Below are 16375 nucleotides of genomic sequence, written 5' to 3' on the forward strand. Positions count from 1 at the left end.
CAACCAAAACTGCCTTAATTTTGAAATAATGCCTATTGTAAATGGACCAGCAGATCCCTAAGTGGCTTTATGAGCACATCATGATACTCACAAACCCAAATGAAAATAAAGAAATATCAAGCAACAAGAGCTGCTGATGAATCAGTGCAGAGTGGCAGTAAACCCCTAACAAGTCCAGAACAAGAGGCACTTCTGCCCCATTTAGTTTCCTGTTGCACTTACTCGTAGGAAGCTGTCCAAGGAACCATTTTCCATATATTCAGTAACAATCATAACTGGTTTACCTGAAAACAGAGCACAGGGGTCAGGCTTTACAAAGGAACATATTGGAATACCATCAGCAAACCCAAGCATTTCAGGAATGTGTCCAAATCTTCCTAATCACAAGGATAACTTTTACATTATTCCATTACATTGAGAAAGGAAGCAAAAGATGCGTGGGCAAACTGAGGCTGGGTGCAGATAAAGATGGAAAGTGCACAATAAAACCTTGGAAAGCCTTTTTCTTCCCCCAAAACCCATCCAGATATATTCAGACCAGTTTTTGAAACCATTCCTTCCACCCTAGGGCATTTTGGTGACACAACCAAGATTTTCTGTGCAGCTCTGACAATCTGGAGAGAAAGTAATGCAAAAAATTCATGTGATGACAGGGAAGTTTTCAGACCAAGGTCATTGCTCTGCTAATGTTTTACCATTATATGGATTTTATTATTTCATAATATTTACTAATGCTCTGCTTATTTTCTCTTTGTGGTAGAGAGAAAGGTGGGCAAGAGCATGAAGTTATTTAAGGAGATGAATTATTATTGCACAAAAAATACAGGAAGGCATCTGACCATAAAAGTAGAACTAAGGCCTGCATACTATATAGAGGGCATGGTGAAATTTTAGCTTTTAAAATTGAACAGCATGAGGCTTGAAAAAGGCACCCAGCTTAATTAAGAACAAGAAGCCATTAAACAAGCCAAGTCAATGGTGAAAACGTTTTTTTCTGTTTGCTTTTCAAAAAATACAGCTTCTACCAAACAGAAATCTTAGAAGAGAAATAGTAATTTCAAAGAATGAGTTTAACACAAGAAGAACATTATGAATTAATGGGCTCAGAGATCTTCTTTCTGTGGTACAAATGATGTGTTATACTGTGGGAGTCACACTAATGACTAATTAATTGACTGTCATCCATTCACCAGTAGGAAATACTGTATGCAAAATATTAATCTTGAATGATAGATGATACAGATATGAGATTTAACAATGTAAAAGCTCAAACAAAAAATCTATTTATACTCAGTCTTGTTAGCCAGAAATATATATAAAGATTAAAGAAAAAGCACTTGCACTCTGTGTGTAACATGAATTCAAAGGGATTTCTGGTAACACCCAGAATATGCTGCTGGTCCTTTCAAGTACAAGGCTATCCAAAATTTTCTATGATAAATTGATTTACTTTGCCCTGCACTTTGAAGCCAGGAGACAGGTGCCTGGTTTCTGTACAAACTCAGGCAATTTTACGAGACTTTATCAGAAGAACTTAAATTAGAGTAAGAAATATATCTTCCAAATTATTACAGGAGCATCTTCCTGCCTTGCTCACCCACACTCCAAAAGCCTTAAGTGCAGGGTTTCACCCTCATTCAGTTGGAAATGTGCCCATAATAAGAAGCACATGCTCTGAAGTTTTAAAAGAGCCCTCTGCATCCATTTATCAAAGCTCGGCCGTTTATAAATGATAACAAGTTGTGTCAACAGCATTGCCCAGGTTTATTAGAATAGCAGGCTACAAATTGCTGTAAATTATTAGTAAACTCAGCAGAACACGTGTGCTGGTTATTAAGACTGCTGCCTACAGTGTGCCCAGGAGTGCAGGGCAGCAGCTGGGAAATGCAGAAATCCACAAGGAGCAGAGGAACAATTCTGTGCTGGAGGCAAGGCTGGAAGCCTGATGTGGTGATTGATTTGTTAAAAAAAACACCAAAAACAACAAAAAAAACCCTCCAAACTCCTAAGCTTCTTGTCATTCTATCACCCTGCAGAATTTCCAATAAAACAAATAATTATATTTATTATTGTATTCAGTTTGTGCCATATACTTTTGCCCAGTAAAAAGCAGCTCCAGAGCAGATTTTTGAGCTCCTGCTCTGGAGCTATCTGCAGAGGGTGTTGTACCCCTGAGGTTTTATTTGCTTCAGCTGGGAATATTCAGAGTTTGCCCTCTCACACATGGATGTGATGGGCAGCTGGCACTCCTGACCTCTTCCCCAGCCCCCCAAAGCAGACAGCAGTGCTGTGAATGCACTGAGGGGCAAACTCACTAAAAGTCACTTACACAGAGTGCAGAGAGGTTTAGCAATGCACATTCAAGAGCGACGCACAAATTCCTGCCTGTACAGCAATTAAATTATTGTCTCAATAATGCTGCAGGAATACAAAATGTAACAAAAGAGATTTTAGCTCGGCTGTGTGCAGACTGATGCTGGTGTTTCAGGTGATTTTGTGACTGCAAATCTTATTCTGACTGTATAAAACGTGTGTGTCACTACAAAGCAGGAGATAAAACTCAATTTATGCAGGCAGACCTTTCCTAATAGGACTGTGAGACCTAAGATAAACAATAATTTCTTTGTTATTGAAATCGGCAAAATAGAATTTCATGAATCACACATAGAGAAGGCATTATTATTATTATAATTATGGCTCTTCATAACATGTAGTGTTTTACATACCTATCACTAATGACTTTTAGACATATTCTGGTGGGGTTTTTATTTCTTATACTTTTCAGCAGTATGTTATGAAATTTTTTCATGCCTATCCTTGTGAAACTTTGAATCACACGATTGAAAATCAAAATTTTCTTAAAACTAATAAAACCATCTACTTAAATTCAAAGTATTTGGTATGTTTCTATCCAGTTAAACTAGAAACATCCTCAGCAAATTCCAAGCTGATCACTGAAATGGCAAAGAGCTGCTTTGCCAGCAGGATCCTCTGGGATGAACAAGAAAATATCCCACCAATTTTTTCTGCCTCCCTTAAAAACCTTGGAGCACTCATTTTTTGGTTTGTTTTTTTTTTTTTTTAAGACTGCCTCATAAAAAATCTTATTGATCTCCCACTTAATAACTAATGTAGGTAGATAAATTTGGTTGCTAAATGTATCACTTCGTTCTGCAGTGGAAATATAGAAAGTGTGGCTGAAGAAGGTTGTTGAAATATATTACTTTTCCAAGAAGGTACCACATGTACATGAAGGTTTCAGTTAAATTTTTTTGGTCTCAAAAAGAGAAGGTGATTTGTTATCATAAACAACGACCAAGAATATGCTTTAACGAAAAACAAACAAAAACAAACAAAAAAACCCAAACCCCAACCAAACCTATAACAAAAGCACCCAAATTCAGATTTAGAAAAGGCATTAAGTAAATATATGTATAAGGACAGAGATAAAATTAATTTTACTACTGACAGATTAAATCCTCAATATTTCTTTTTGAGATTTTTACCACGATATTTGAATTCTGGAGCTTTAACATGCCTCGTGCTGGTACATACTGAATATCCCATGGAGTACTTCCCCTGCATGAAAACCATCTAGGAAAAAAGTTTGGCCTTATTTAATTATTCACTAGAACCGGTTGTTGTACCAGGTTGGCTGTTCATTAATTAGTGCTAATGACAAATCTAATGACTTAGCTGAAAGCAGAAGACAGTGAAGTTCAGTGCAATAAAGAAGCCTCAGCTCATCAGTCCCCAGAACTCCTTACCAGATCATCACCCAGAGCCCTTTTGGAGCAAATCCTAACTCTGGAGTTTATTAAACCTGCCATTTTATTACTGAGCTTTTTGCAGAGCATAAACCTGGATGACTTCATTTATAATTCACTTCTGCTCCCCTTTGACTGATCAGAAAATCAGAGAATTATTTAGGCTGGGATTTCTTACTTTTGGTGACGACTCCCTCCAGCCGGATGATGTTGGGGTGGTCAAACTGGCCCATGATGCTGGCTTCTCCCAGGAAGTCCCTCCTCTGCTTTTCTGTGTAGCCAACTTTCAGGGTTTTGATGGCCACTGAAATTTCCTTTTTAGAAGGCAGCTTCAGGCGTCCACTGCACACTTCTCCAAATTCCCCTAAAAAAAGAGAGCGACAAAAAGTCACGAAAAAAGTGACGAAAGCTGAAATGTGGTTATTCTGTAGGGATTCAAGGAAGAAGAATCAGGACTCAAAAAAGCCCCTGGAATGTGGTGTATGCTGGTTTATCCTTTTGCAACATGCAAGAGCAGAGCACAAGGAAAATCATCTTTCCCTTCAAAAGAGGGAGTATTAAATACATAGAAAACTGTTGGAAGAAGACACCTCAGCTGAATTTTTTTTTCAGTTGAATAATTTTTACAGAAATCACATCAGGAAGTTTCAATATGTTACTATTTGAGCAGCAACAGATTTCAATGCCCCTTTTTAGCTTTTCTTTTCTGAATATTTATTTTTTTTAGACAGCCAAGTTAATCAAGAAAGGCCTGAATAAATGTGTGGTAGGGCAATGACCTTTCTTTGTTGCTAACCCAGGCTAGATTTGAGTCAACAGCATAGAAATTAATGTTACCATATCTTACCACCAGCTGCTTCATCCTCTAGGCTGTACTATCAAGGTAAAAAGCACTCAAAGATATATCTTTATGTACATACATATTGCTAAAAAGCACTGACATTAAATCCTTTGATTCTAACAGTTTGCATTTCAGGCTGCCAAGACAGGCAGCAGCTCAGAAAACAAATTTTAGAAGCTTTTACTAGTAAGTAAAGGGAGTTGGGTTCTTTTCAGACCTAATTAAAAGCATTCAAGTTCTGCAAGCCCAAATGACCATTATGCTTTACCAGGAGTTCAAACACCAACCCCAGCTCAATACTGTCAGAGCACCACAAAATAGGAAGACCAAAGCACATCTTGAAAACAGAGGGAAGGGAGAAAAAAAAAACGCTTGAAATAAATCTTGTAGCACCCAGCTTCCAACTCTATTTTCTTGATGTTTTAATGGTCCAAAAAGCTATAACAAGCTAAGCTCTTAGAACTATTTTACAGTTACTGTCAATGGAGACTTTAGCTATGATTTCAGCCAGCAGCCCAGCAATCAATCCTTCATTTTAAAGCTGGAATCGTGTATCTGATATTTGTTTAACTTCTGGGAAGGAAAAGGTTATGGGTAATGTCCATCAACACAGTCCCATTTAGCCATGGCTGAACGATCCAGAGCTTGAGTGATTAATCAGATTCCAAAAGTACCTCAAGGCCAGCAGATGCTGCAAGAGAATAAAAGATGGGCTCTTTCTAGCAATGAAGTTTGCTGTTGTCTATGGATATAAAGCAGGTTCATTTTCTTGGAAAATTGTTTCATTGGAAAGAGCTCCCCAGGCAGCCCAACTACATTAACCTATGATTTTTTTATATCCAGGGCAGCATGGATGCTAAATACATCTATCTGGTCAACACCCACAGTGACCCATGCAGTTACACCACAATTTTCCCTGCAAATTATTATTATTATTATTATTATTATTATTATTGTATGATCCCAGTAAGAAAAGGACTGGATCTCACCAGACACTGTTTAGGAGGAACAAGGGCTTGTGTTTGAGTGGGAAACCTGGCACTGTAAGATATGAGGATGATAGCTTTCCATACAAAGCCTTCCTGAGGCGTTTATTTTTAATTACATCACACACATAAAGACTGAATAACCTGCCCTGCTGACTGGTGTGTCTATTTACATGTGGGAAGCTGATAGGGATTATTTAGTGGGCTGTTCATGGCACAAAGATCTCTCCTCAGGATATCCTAATTTCTTTTTAAAGAGGCTATTTTGTACATCATGGGATGGTGTTTGCTGTGCATTTAGACTCAGGGGAACAGTAAATGAAGATTCTGTGAAATCAGCTACTCCCTTCACTTTGCTGCATTTTAAATCTGTGCAGAGAACTCCCTCAGATTTGGAGAGGCACCAAAGTTCAACATTTCTTAAACCTTGGGAACATCAGCCACGTTCACTGGGACACTGCAAACCTTCACAGTAAGTTCACAGACAGCTCCTGAATTTTGTGAATAATTGGATTAACAAGATATTGTGCTACAAGCAGATTTCTTCTTTGGAAGAGAAGCAAATGCTTGCTTTCTTGTTCAGCAAAGCACACAGTTAAATCCACCCCAAACCAAGAAAGTACTTTCTTTAGTATTCTCCTACTGCCCAGTTGGATTTAAACTTATGAAGTGGTTTGTTGAACTGAATCCATAAAAATAAGTGAGTTATTTTAACAGAAAAAATACTGTAAAGAAAAGTCTGAAAAAGTGGCTTCTGACCTCAATTTTCTTATGCTTAGCCTCCCACTAAAGTCCCTTGTGTTTTTCTTGAGGTTCTTTTGGATAAGAATATTTCCTTATTGCATTTGTGTATGTTTTCAAAGCTATGTAAGCTCTGAAAGCCCTCTCTTCTCAGAGGCTTCTGGCTAAAGCTGTGAAAAACTGCTTGGAGCACTTCAGAATGTCGAGGCTGCCTGCCTGACTTGAAGGTCTCATTACTTACGTCACACTCCAGGGCAGTTAAATGAATCCCTTCTTCTCAAATCCCTGTCTTTTTTTTCCTATAATTTCATTCACACTTGCCTTGCAAAGGACAAGGGCAGGAAGAGACCAAGTCATTCACTCACACAAGTCATTGACCCAGCGAGAGGCAGGAAATGCCTTTCTGGTTTTGGGGAGAAGTGTTCCTGAAGAAGTTGCCTCAGAGCACTCTGAATGTGAAAGCCACCACGTGCTGAGGGTGACAGCAGTGTGAAGTGAAAGCCACAAACTCATTTTGGGGGCTGCCAGCCCTCTGTGGCCTGATTTTCATCTGTCCTTCCCTTCCCGGCTCCTCCTTTGGCATCCCAAGCAACTGCTAGGAGGAAATGTGAACTACAATGCCCCGCGTACTCCAGGCTACGTGAATTGAGTGATGGTGCCCAAAAAAAGGTGCTATTACAGCTTGAGGGCAAGTTTTAATGCAAAAAGCTTTGCCACTTGGCTCAGTTGGTTTGAGCAGGGTGCTGGTAGAAGGGAGATCCAGGTTCAATCCCTGTTCAATCCCTGTGGGGGCCATTCACCCAAGAGCTGGATTCCACAATCCCTGGGGGTCCCTTCCAACCCAGAATAACCTGTGATTCTCACTGCAGTGGAGCAGGGAGATTTTAAAACACCTGACTCCTTTTGGACATAGTCCTTTTTTTTAAGCTTCTCAAAAATTTTTCCTTTGTTTCCAGAGGCCATATTTGACAAATTTTGGGTTACTTCTTATTCTGTTGTGCATCTTAACTAAAACCAGGTCAGAACAACCAAGCTGTAAAACATGGCACGATCCTAGGAACTCCTTTTCTAGATTCATATACTGCATACAGCCCAAATTTAGAAAGTTTTCACATGTGAGGCTCCTGAAAGTCTTACAAGGAAACACACTGCTCCTGGACTTAAATTTAGAGTATTCTTCCTTCTCCATCCCCTCACAAATTCCCTGCTATGTGCAGTAAGCAGAGCTTTGCTGCCTTGACTGAAGATGATGGAGAACAGTGCACTCTTGTGGGGCAAAATTAAAACCAGGAAGGAACATGGATTCCACCTTTCAATAAAATAACTTCAAGCTAAAAACAGTTGAGTAGCTTCAGTTAGAGAGGATGAAAACTATTACTTTTTTTTTTTTTTTCCTGGGTGATTCAGGAGATGCACTGAGTACAGTACCTTGGGTTCTACACTTTTTCCAGCTGAACATCTTTTGCTGTGCACTCAGAGTCTGTCTCTCACATCTCACAGTTTTAATTCAAACCATATTCTTAGAGAGAAGCCAAAAAAAATCAATAATAAAGGAACAAGTATTTTTCAATGGATTAAAAATCAATAGTGCTCCTCATAAATGCTTTAATATAGGAGGAAAGGCAACACTCCATGATCTTCTGGCTCAATGAGACAATCTGCCACTTCAAGGAGCAAGCACACATTCCATCAGGAGCTACATGCTCCATTGCAACACTCAGCGTAATGAGAATTTCTGTAATCTGGCTCCTCTGTTACAAAATCTGATCATTTCACCAGCTTGTTTCCCGTAAACCCAACAACCTGTGGCATCTTCATGGCTCAGACAACCAGTTATTGGACAGACAACTCTTTCCTCCTAAATCCATAATTCAAATCCAAAGCAGTGACCAAAATCAATCCAATGACCAAAGGTCACTGCAGCCTGATGGATGCGTGGTGACTGGCATGAAATGAGTTTGTGGTTTCACTCAAGGCATAATAGTCAAGAGTCCTTTCATGGGGAAAGAGGAAAAAAAAAAAGAAAACATCTTCGGAGCTGATAACATTTTCTGCGCTGTGCTGACAGATTTTAAAGAGAAACATAGAAGTGAGGCAGAATGATCTTTTCCCTTCCAACAGTGGTGCACTCAAATATGGGCTTGGTGTCCTTTGAGAAGCTGTCTTGCTGTCTCCTTTCTTTGAGAAAAAAAAAATAAATAGAAAATTGTGTGCCCTTAGCTTTGCACTGAAATCAGCTGTAAAAGTGACCTGCTAATTTGAAGACACTTTAGAACATTTTCTTTCCAGTCACAACTATGAACCTAAAGACATAAAACAGTATACACACAGCAAAAATCTGTTTGAGTTCAATATATCTGGTGGTCATTACCTGCTCCAACTACTTTATCAATGGATATATTGGAAGCATCCAGTTCCTTGGCAAATTCATGCACAGCTTGGTTGGGATCCTCATACGTGTGTGGATCTACGTAAGTTCTCAGACCTGGGAGCTTCACTGTGTAAAAACAAATTCAGAGAGAAAATGTTACTTAGACTTGAAAAAAACTCCTGAGACAACAGAAACCAAATCAATAGAAGAAAAAGGAAGGAAAGAATTTCCTTTGAAGAAGGAAATTCTTCAAACCAAACTGGTTTTTGTGGGTGTTAAGACTCTTTGTACAGCATGAAACCAGACACTAATGTAGTGAAGAGAAGTGTGACAAACCATTTCAAATATCTGTACTTGTAGTATTTAACTGCTTTTCTAACATTAAAATACCACTCACTCCTCCCAGGCTGCTACATTTAGATGCTGCCTTAAACTGACCCTTCCAAAGTAACAAAAAAGGGGCAAGGAACAAAATGTGTTGCTGTAATCAACCTGAAAAGTTCTTAGGAATATATTAAGAAATCAGATTAACTCCAGCTTTTTTTTTTTTTCCTAAATCCATCAACAACATGCATAATAAAGAAACTTATACATTAAAAAAACGCACCCCTGCCTCAATCTCTCTGCTAGAACATTCAAGGATGGCAGATAATTGTTCTGAATAAAGGCTGGTTCTAGAGCTTTACTCCCCATACATCCCTGCTATTATTTTGGCCACCTCTAGAGTTCCTTGGCTAGGGATTGCTGGAAGAGATCATTCCCAACCTTTGCCTCCAACAAAAATGCTGAAAGCCAAGCACAGCCCTTCCCCCTGCCCAGCTCAAAGCCTTGCTTGTGTTTGCACCCACTCCCTTCTGTGCCTGCCTCTGCTGTACTCACTTTACAACAGGAATATGTTTTATTAACAAAAAGTGAAATACCCAGCTTGAAGTTTTCTGCTTCTGACACAAACCCTACATTCCCAGACATGTATTCCAGCTTTCCCTAACTGCACCAATAGGTCTTGTAAAAGATATTAACTCCTTCAACAAACACTGCTCTAGCCCACTCAGTAATATCCTTTCAAGCTTAGCATTATTATACTGCAGCAATTTTTTCACTGCTAAAATAGTTAAACCTTTCTTTGCTGGGGTTGCAAAGATGGGGGGGAAAAACCTTTGGACGGTGAGAGCATAAAATTGTTTTATCAAACAATGCAAAAGTGTATGCAAAAAAGGGGGAAAAAATCAATTTTATGGGGATTTATTGGCCTCAGAATACAATCATACCAGTCATGATAACTGGGTAACAAAGCAACAAACAAAAAAAATGATAAAACTGAGTTCCCAAGCTAATTGCCGTGAAAACAAAGCAAAGTAAGAGCCATGCTCCCAACACAAGGGCTGCGTGTGCACAGCATTAAAAGCCAACTGTGCTTCCTTCAAGAGCCTGATGATTACAGAATTACCTGCAAGTAAAACAAAAAAGTAATTGGCTGTATATTGCTGTTGGTTAAAAGCCTTGTAAATGCTCCTTCCCGTCCACGCTGAATGTACATTACAGGCCCCCTCACATCCCCAATAAAAATAACAATTAAAAGCTTCTGCACCGTGGGGTTTTTGGCTTGGGATTTTTAATGCTGACCCCAGAGGTTCCCAAGATCAGGTGATGGTGGCTGCAAGGAGAATAATCCCTTCACACCAATAATTAAGGGCAGCCTGAGCAGTAACTGGGTTCTGTCATGAAATACGGATAATAAACACGTGCACATGTGTTAAGCTGCACTACTTTACAGCTCATTCTGTGCAAACATAATAATTTACATTTTCATTTTAACAGCACAAATTGCCCTAAAGGTAGCAAAAAAATAAAAAGGCCCAGCCAGAGGAGGCAAAGGGAGAGGATCTGAGGAGGTGAAACATTTTTGTTCCTTTGAAGTAATATTATAGGATTTGTAATAAGGCTGCAGGGAATAGCTCATGGCTGGAGCCTTTTTAAAAGTAATTCAGAGTAAACTGACTGAAATAAACCAGCTGCTGTGTATAAGATGCTGAAAGTTTATGACAGCCATGGAAGTTACTTTGTCCTTTTTTAGTTCATAGGAGCAATTTTCTTACTAATTGCGAATGAGTAATTTGGCAAGATTAAAAGTTTCAACAACCGCACACATACATACTTACAAATTCTAACAGATAAATATCTGCAAAATCTATAATAAGTAATTTTCAAGAACTTCTAACAGACATACCAGGCCCATGATTGGCTCTGGTCTTACTGCATAGTGAATCAGCATGACACTACTCAGAAAACAGTACATAAATATCTAAAGCCAAATTAAAAGCAATTTAATCCACAGGAATTTAACAGCACTGCCATGTTTAAGAATAGTGATTGCAACTTTCCATTGTGTGGGAGTAAAGAGAGCAAATTCTGACCTGTTATTTGTCTGTGACACTTATTTTACTGGCTGCTTTTATTTTATAACCTCATTAAATTTGGATGATGAAGCATTAATTCTATGGGCCACATGTAACCTTAGAGATTTTTTTGAGAATAGTTGGTTAGCAGTTGTTGGGCTGCAGCCTGTGTATCCCCTGACAGGGAGACAGAAATCATGGATATTCATACTCTTGGCTCTCTGGAGATAAGGAGAGGAAGGAAACTTTAAAGAATAATAATTTGAACAGTCAGAGAACAGTTATTCCATTGTCACGAGGGTTGGGAAGCAGCTCTAATTTCCAGCTACTGCAGGTAAATCCCTGCAGTAGCTGGAAATGTTAATTCATAAATTAAAATGTTAATTCATTTATATTTGGGGAGGGGCCACCTGATTATGGTACCAGCAGCTCTTTTCTTGCAAACAGCAGAGTGCCAATGTTGTGTGCAAAAACCCCCACAGATATTAATGTTACAAAAAAGATTTTCTTGTCTTGGTGTCTGTGAGGGGCATTGCCTTTGCCTGTAAGGATATAACATCCAAAGTACAGTGATTAAATGAAAAACCAAAAAAGTAATCCTCCTGTTCCTGATCAGGAATTAGGCTATCACCTTCTTCTCCCCTCAGCTTCTCCTGCTCCAAAACTAATTTTTTTCCTGTTTTAAAGGGTGTATGGATGGAGCTTTGCCTGTGAGCCAACCTTCAGGATCCACAGCTCTGCTGTGGAAAAGTGTAACAAAACTAAGTACATTGCAAAGAGGATCCAGAAACAGATTATTACTATTATTTGTGGGTGAACTTTGTCAAGCAAGCAATTTTCACAGCAGCTTTAGTGTTCATCAAGATGTGTTTAATTTATTTATTTATATTTTGCTTTGGGAAAGGAAAATATATTTCTTAGACTTAATAGAATGAGGAAGTTGCAGTTGTACTCTGGATTTCAGTGCTGCACAGCAGGATCAATATCACAATTCCAACCACATACATTGTCAAGCAAGCAATTTTCACAGCAGCTTTAGTGTTCATCAAGATGTGTTTAATTTATTATACATTGTTTGAACATAGACAGAGATGTTTTGCTCATTACTAACCTGAACACAGATGAAAGAAGTCGAAACAAAGAATAATTGTTTGGGGAAAATCTCCTTACCCATAAGAGAAGGGATAATTCTCTTCCTAATTTCACCTTGGTTTAAGTGAGGTATGGCTCTTTTTTTTTTTTTTTAATTGAAAAATATCAGTTACCTAGGGGAGGAATTCAACTGATCTGAAAGCATTAAAAGGCTTCAGTAACTTACAATGGCCATTCCCAAAATGCAGCCTTTTCTCATCAGTGCCATGTTTAGACTTTTTGTATCCACAGAATCTACAAGCAAAGAGAAAAAAAAATTAATACAGAGAATTTTATGTGTTAACGGCAGGTGGAAACAGAATAGAATGTTTTCCCTGCACAATTAAATGCCTGTTTGAAAGTTTAATGATATTTACATTCTCTGTGCCCTATAGAGGCATGTGATGTTCTCAGGGAATTTGAGGAAATTGGCTAATGAGAGGATTTGTTGATTTTTGACCCCTACAGTTTAATTTTACAATTGCCTGAGAATGTGTTTATAGCATTTTTTAACAACTGCTGCATGATTTGGGCTGCTAACGTGAGCAGGCTCATTACTGACTGCGAGCAGGGCTTGGAGCTCCTGGGCAGCAGACAAAGGATTAGAAAGCAGCCACACCATGACACCCCATGTGCCACTGTCACCAGGGCCCCCCCGGGACGTGGCAACAGGAGGAAATGTGCAAATCACACACCAGACTCACCTCCCAATCAAGACATACACCACCACAGTGAGCAGAATGATGGCCACAGCTGCTGAAATGGCAATCAGCACCACCTGGCTGTTCTCACTGGAGATGGAGAAGGCTGCAAAGGCAACACAAAAACATCTAAATAACCTCACACACACACATCTCATTGGTGACATCAGAATTTACATGCACGTAGGGGATAGGCATCATTATATAGCATTTGGTCTCCTGGTAGATGCTGAATCCAGAACATAATTTTTCATCAAACAAATAAATACAGGGAAAGAAAACTTCAGACTCCAGCCATCTTTGCCAATTTACCAAAGCTGTTTCTGCTGCTCTCAATTTAGTTTTGCTAATTGCAGCAACTGCTGGCAAACTGGTGCTAATACATAAACTTATACATAAATACAAACTTATACATAAATACAAAATTTATATTTTATATGTATGCCATACATACTTCATGTCATGCTCAGCAAGGAACATTTTCTTGGCATGAAATCCCATAATCATCACCTTCCTTTCCCCTTCTGTATGATGGAAAGTGTTCTTAGGAGCTTAAGTTTCCCAGTTAAGCCTGACAATATCCACATGAAGGTTGTGGCAAGCCAGGGCATGCAGGCACAGATGTCTACAGGGAAAATAAGGGCTATTTTCTGCCTTATTTTGGGTATCTCCCTGTGGTCCCTGAGCATGGAACTTCAGACTGTGCCAAAATGACAGGATGGCTTTAGACCTTTGGTGTGAGGACCAGTCTGCAGCTACCACTCCTGGCCCACACAGGTGAGAGAACCTCTCTTTAGGGTCCCACCATTCCCATCCCTGCCTGTTACACACCCACAGGGCACCCCGTTGTGACAGTTGGGTAACACAGGAACAAACTTGTGCCATTTGTTGGTCATCTGGGTAATTTTTATGCTTATTATTGAGATGTGCACCCTTGTCTCCTTCCACATTTCTACTTTTTCAATTCCCCCTTCTTTTGGTAACATTACTTTGCAGAGAAAACTCATTAACCTCTACACTTTTAATTTTTTAATCTGTGCAACTGATTGTTTCCTTCTTGCTGTAGTTGTCCTAACTTGAGTTCTAGTTTCAACTAGAACACCAAAGCTGCAAGTGACCATAACAGCAATTCATAACTTTTTTTTTTTAACATGAAGCTTGTTTGCCTTTCAGAATAAAAGCTGGGGTGGAGAAGGAAGAAGTGGGGATGAAATACATAACATATCTCAAATATACACAGAATCAGGGTGAAAGATTTGGCTTGACACTACTCTTTGTTTTTCTATCACGCCTCCTCCCTCAGCAAGAGCCACGGTCTAGCAAGGCATCAATCCTGGCCTGAGGTAGAAGTAGGGCAGGGAATGGAAGAAAACACCACCTGTGATAGTTCTGGGATAGAACTTTCTTTACAGCCTGTTTCAAGTTTAATGATAAAACATAAAGTTACCCAGCAACGCTACCAAGACAGACACATCATAAATAGTTATGAGACACATTTCCTCAGCTAGAGGAGTGAAAGCAGCCATTGAGATCAGTCAGGAACTGGGCAGGATGTCAGCAAAAAACCTTTTGAACAAATACATACAGTCTGGGCTGGTCTCAAACTCAAACTTGCGGCTGCTGGTGCCATATCCAGCTGCAGTCCTGGCTCGGATTTGGAAGACATAGGTGGTGTCAGGCTTGAGGCCACTGATGGTCACGTTGGTGCCCCTGGCTCTCAGAATTGTATAGCTTGTCTCTTGTTCCTGCTTTTGAAAAAAGACATTATCAGATTAAAACCACACCCTAAAAAAAAAAACAAACAAAGGAGGTGGTTGGTACTAAATTACTACAAATGTCCTGGGGATGACTGGTCTATTTTTCAATATTTATAGCCTAGCAAATGCTTGTGCAAACATTCATTTTCAATCACCTTTTAACAAGATACTTTAAATCATCAGATTTGCTATGGTATTCTGCTGTAAATAAAATACTAGACATGCTGAGTTTATGATATTTTATTAAAAGGTTTTGCATCATTTTGTCCGTGGTCTGTAATACAATAAGAAAATTATTAAAAGATTATTTAAAAAAAAACATAAATCAGATTTGCCTACTGCACTGAACTGGAAGTGGTAACAGGCCAACTTAGACATTTTAGGGCCCTGCAGAGCTGTTGCAGGATGCAGGTTTTACTGCCTCACATTTTACAAGACAGTGTTACCTCTATAACAGAAGAGTCAGAAGAGAAACCCCAGTCGGGCTCCTCAGCTCAGCAAAAAGGCAGATTTAGCTGGTTTTTCTATTATGCTATAAAAACTATGAGATAGTTGTGTCCATCCTCATTTGGACAAAGCCACACTGAAATCAATCCTGGACTATGTTCATAACCCCTCTCTGCTTAAGAGTCACCTATGTCTGACATAACGTTTTTTATATAAAATTAGAGGAGGGCTGGTTTGTAATTTGGTAAGTTTGGATACACTTCACACTGTGTAAAAAGCTAATCCTGATAAAAGTATGTCTCTGTCCCACTGCAAGCACATAATCTTAACATCTAAGCATGCATTTGGGGCCTGAGGTACTGCTTATTTTACTAAAGCCATCTTGCACCAAAAGAGCATTTTTGGCTTCCTAAATATGGCAGCTGGAACTGTCTCAGGGAAAAAAAAAAAAACCAAAAAAACCTCTTGGCCAGCAGCCACACATGTGGGAAACTGTGAGAATCTCAATTGTTTAGGTTCCCCACCATGAAGCTTTTTTCCCTCTGGAGGTGGTGGGGATCCCACGTGATGTCCTTTTCCTTTGAGAACACTGCAGCCATTGAATCCCGCCGGGCCGAAAGCGGGAGCCCGGCGCAGGCACGCCGGATGCAGGGCACCTCACCTAATCCTCACCATCTTTCATGGCACTGCATTAGCTGGTGAGGGGCTGACATCTTCCCTCTGACAACACTCAGGACTTGGAAACCACCAATGCACGAGCTCAGGGCTTGGAAAACACCCAACGCGCTCGTTGCCATTTCACCTCCACGTGTAAAGTTCAAGAGGCTGGAGCTGTTTTGGTGTGTTTGCTCTGCTGTCTGCAGGAATAGAGTCAGGCTATTCTAGGTTAGTAGGTGAACATCAGAAACCGCTCACTTTGGTGCTAAAGAAGCCTAAGTGCCCTGTTCTTGGCAGCACTTTGATACAGAGAAACAGAAACATTTACGCCGTGGTTAGGGAAATTGCCAGAATCTCCATGTGGAATTCAACATTGTGCTCATGAGAAATCACAGTGAAAGGAAGAAACTAAAAATTAAGAAAACAGAAAAAGCAGCTGAGCCTGTGCCTAAAAGTTACCATCCAGAATCTAAACCTCAGATTAAGGTAAGCTGGACCCAGTCTTCACAGAATGACTATAAAAATGTAGACCATGGCCCATTTTCTTTGCACAGTAAAAATAAAAAGGGAATCAGCATTG

General features: G+C 39.5%; 1 protein-coding gene across 2 annotated transcripts in view; it reads right to left on the minus strand.

The window, feature by feature from the left end:
* EPHA3 (EPH receptor A3) overlaps positions 1-16375 on the minus strand; it is a 182673-nt gene that overhangs the window by 27920 nt on the left and 138378 nt on the right. For both annotated transcript variants that reach the window (XM_041480246.1, XM_041480245.1), the window contains exons 7-12: positions 14520-14682; positions 12938-13040; positions 12421-12488; positions 8707-8832; positions 3946-4131; positions 223-284 (exon numbers count right to left, since the gene is read on the minus strand). In XM_041480246.1, the coding sequence (XP_041336180.1) occupies positions 223-284; positions 3946-4131; positions 8707-8832; positions 12421-12488; positions 12938-13040; positions 14520-14682 (708 nt within the window). The remainder of the gene's footprint in view (positions 1-222; positions 285-3945; positions 4132-8706; positions 8833-12420; positions 12489-12937; positions 13041-14519; positions 14683-16375) is intronic.

The sequence above is a fragment of the Pyrgilauda ruficollis genome, unplaced genomic scaffold (assembly GCF_017590135.1).
Source record: "Pyrgilauda ruficollis isolate IOZ18807 unplaced genomic scaffold, ASM1759013v1 scaffold50, whole genome shotgun sequence".
NCBI classification, from domain to species: Eukaryota; Metazoa; Chordata; class Aves; order Passeriformes; family Passeridae; genus Pyrgilauda; species Pyrgilauda ruficollis.